This window comes from Acanthisitta chloris, unplaced genomic scaffold (assembly GCF_000695815.1).
Source record: "Acanthisitta chloris isolate BGI_N310 unplaced genomic scaffold, ASM69581v1 scaffold13499, whole genome shotgun sequence".
Lineage (NCBI taxonomy): Eukaryota > Metazoa > Chordata > Aves > Passeriformes > Acanthisittidae > Acanthisitta > Acanthisitta chloris.
In genome coordinates this window covers 230,480-231,519 of record NW_008693245.1, presented here as the reverse complement: position 1 = coordinate 231,519, position 1,040 = coordinate 230,480, and the positions used below count along the sequence as shown (strand labels likewise).

At 39.1% G+C, this 1,040-nt stretch overlaps 1 protein-coding gene across 1 annotated transcript; it reads right to left on the bottom strand.

The window, feature by feature from the left end:
• Positions 1-236: 236 nt before the first annotated feature.
• On the bottom strand, positions 237-616 carry PCDH7 (protocadherin 7; the record flags this gene model as incomplete). Its single annotated transcript, XM_009083016.1, has 1 exon — positions 237-616. A coding segment is annotated over one exon (380 nt), but the record flags the coding sequence as incomplete, so codon positions are not given.
• Between the last annotated feature and the right edge of the window lie 424 nt (positions 617-1,040).

Genomic DNA, 1,040 nt, shown 5'->3' with positions numbered 1-1,040 from the left:
GAATTAGACATGCAAGTAACAACAATGTTTTCTACATTGTACAGTATAGTCAGGCAGACAGTATAATTACATGCCTGCTATGGAGGCAGAAGTGGCAGGCAGATCTTTAGTCTCTTTGGTGGCCCCCTCTTTTTTATTTGTTTTTTTTTTTTTTCTTCTTAAAAGTGTTGTGATTTTAAGACTTTTGCCCCATTTCTTTCTTATAATATGAAAGAACTTTGTTGCTGCTTGTTAGCCTACAGGTAAACTTCTCTTCTAGTTAGAGTATTGACAGGAGATGGCTTGTATTCCCCTGTCTGTGTAAGGGGGATATCCTCTGGATTGCCTTCTTCATTTTTGCTGAAACTAGCCGCACTGAAGGTCTCATAGGATGAGGTCAACTTTTTGTTAAGGAGGTTTCTGTTGCGATCACCCATGAGGGAAGCTTCTCCATTGGCCAGCTTTTCCTGACTGCCCCGTTCATCGACAGGCATGAAAGTGGAGAGTTTTGGCTGGCTCTTCTGCTTTCTCTCCGGAGAAGTGCGGACTGGCATCCAGCAGGAGTCCGAGTGGCCATATTCGTCACACTCCCGGGTACACTTCCCTGTCAGGGCTACATCTGGTAGAGGCCTTGAATCTGAAAATAAGAGAGAGTTTCCTTTATAAATTAATATTATAATGACTTCACTTGAAATTGAGAATCCTTAAATTCACAAAAGGTATTTTTAAAGGTGTTGGCAGGAATACTGCAATAAGTTTCTCAGGAATAATTTTTTCACATTGCATGTGCCCACAGGCAACAAGAAGATCTGGACAGTTATCCTCAACCTTAAGAACTGGAAAAAAATATAAAGATTATTAATCTACTTCCTGTGCTTGTAAATCCATTCCAGAAGCATTTGGCATTAGGTACTGAATGAATTTTGACATCTGAAAGAGTCAATCAAGCATGTAATTTGATACTGCCAATTTTTTGAAATTATTAAAAATACCTTTCTTTGAATTTTTTGTAGAGAATATTTCGAATTTATGTGAAAGGGTCCTGAGACTCTGCACCCTAC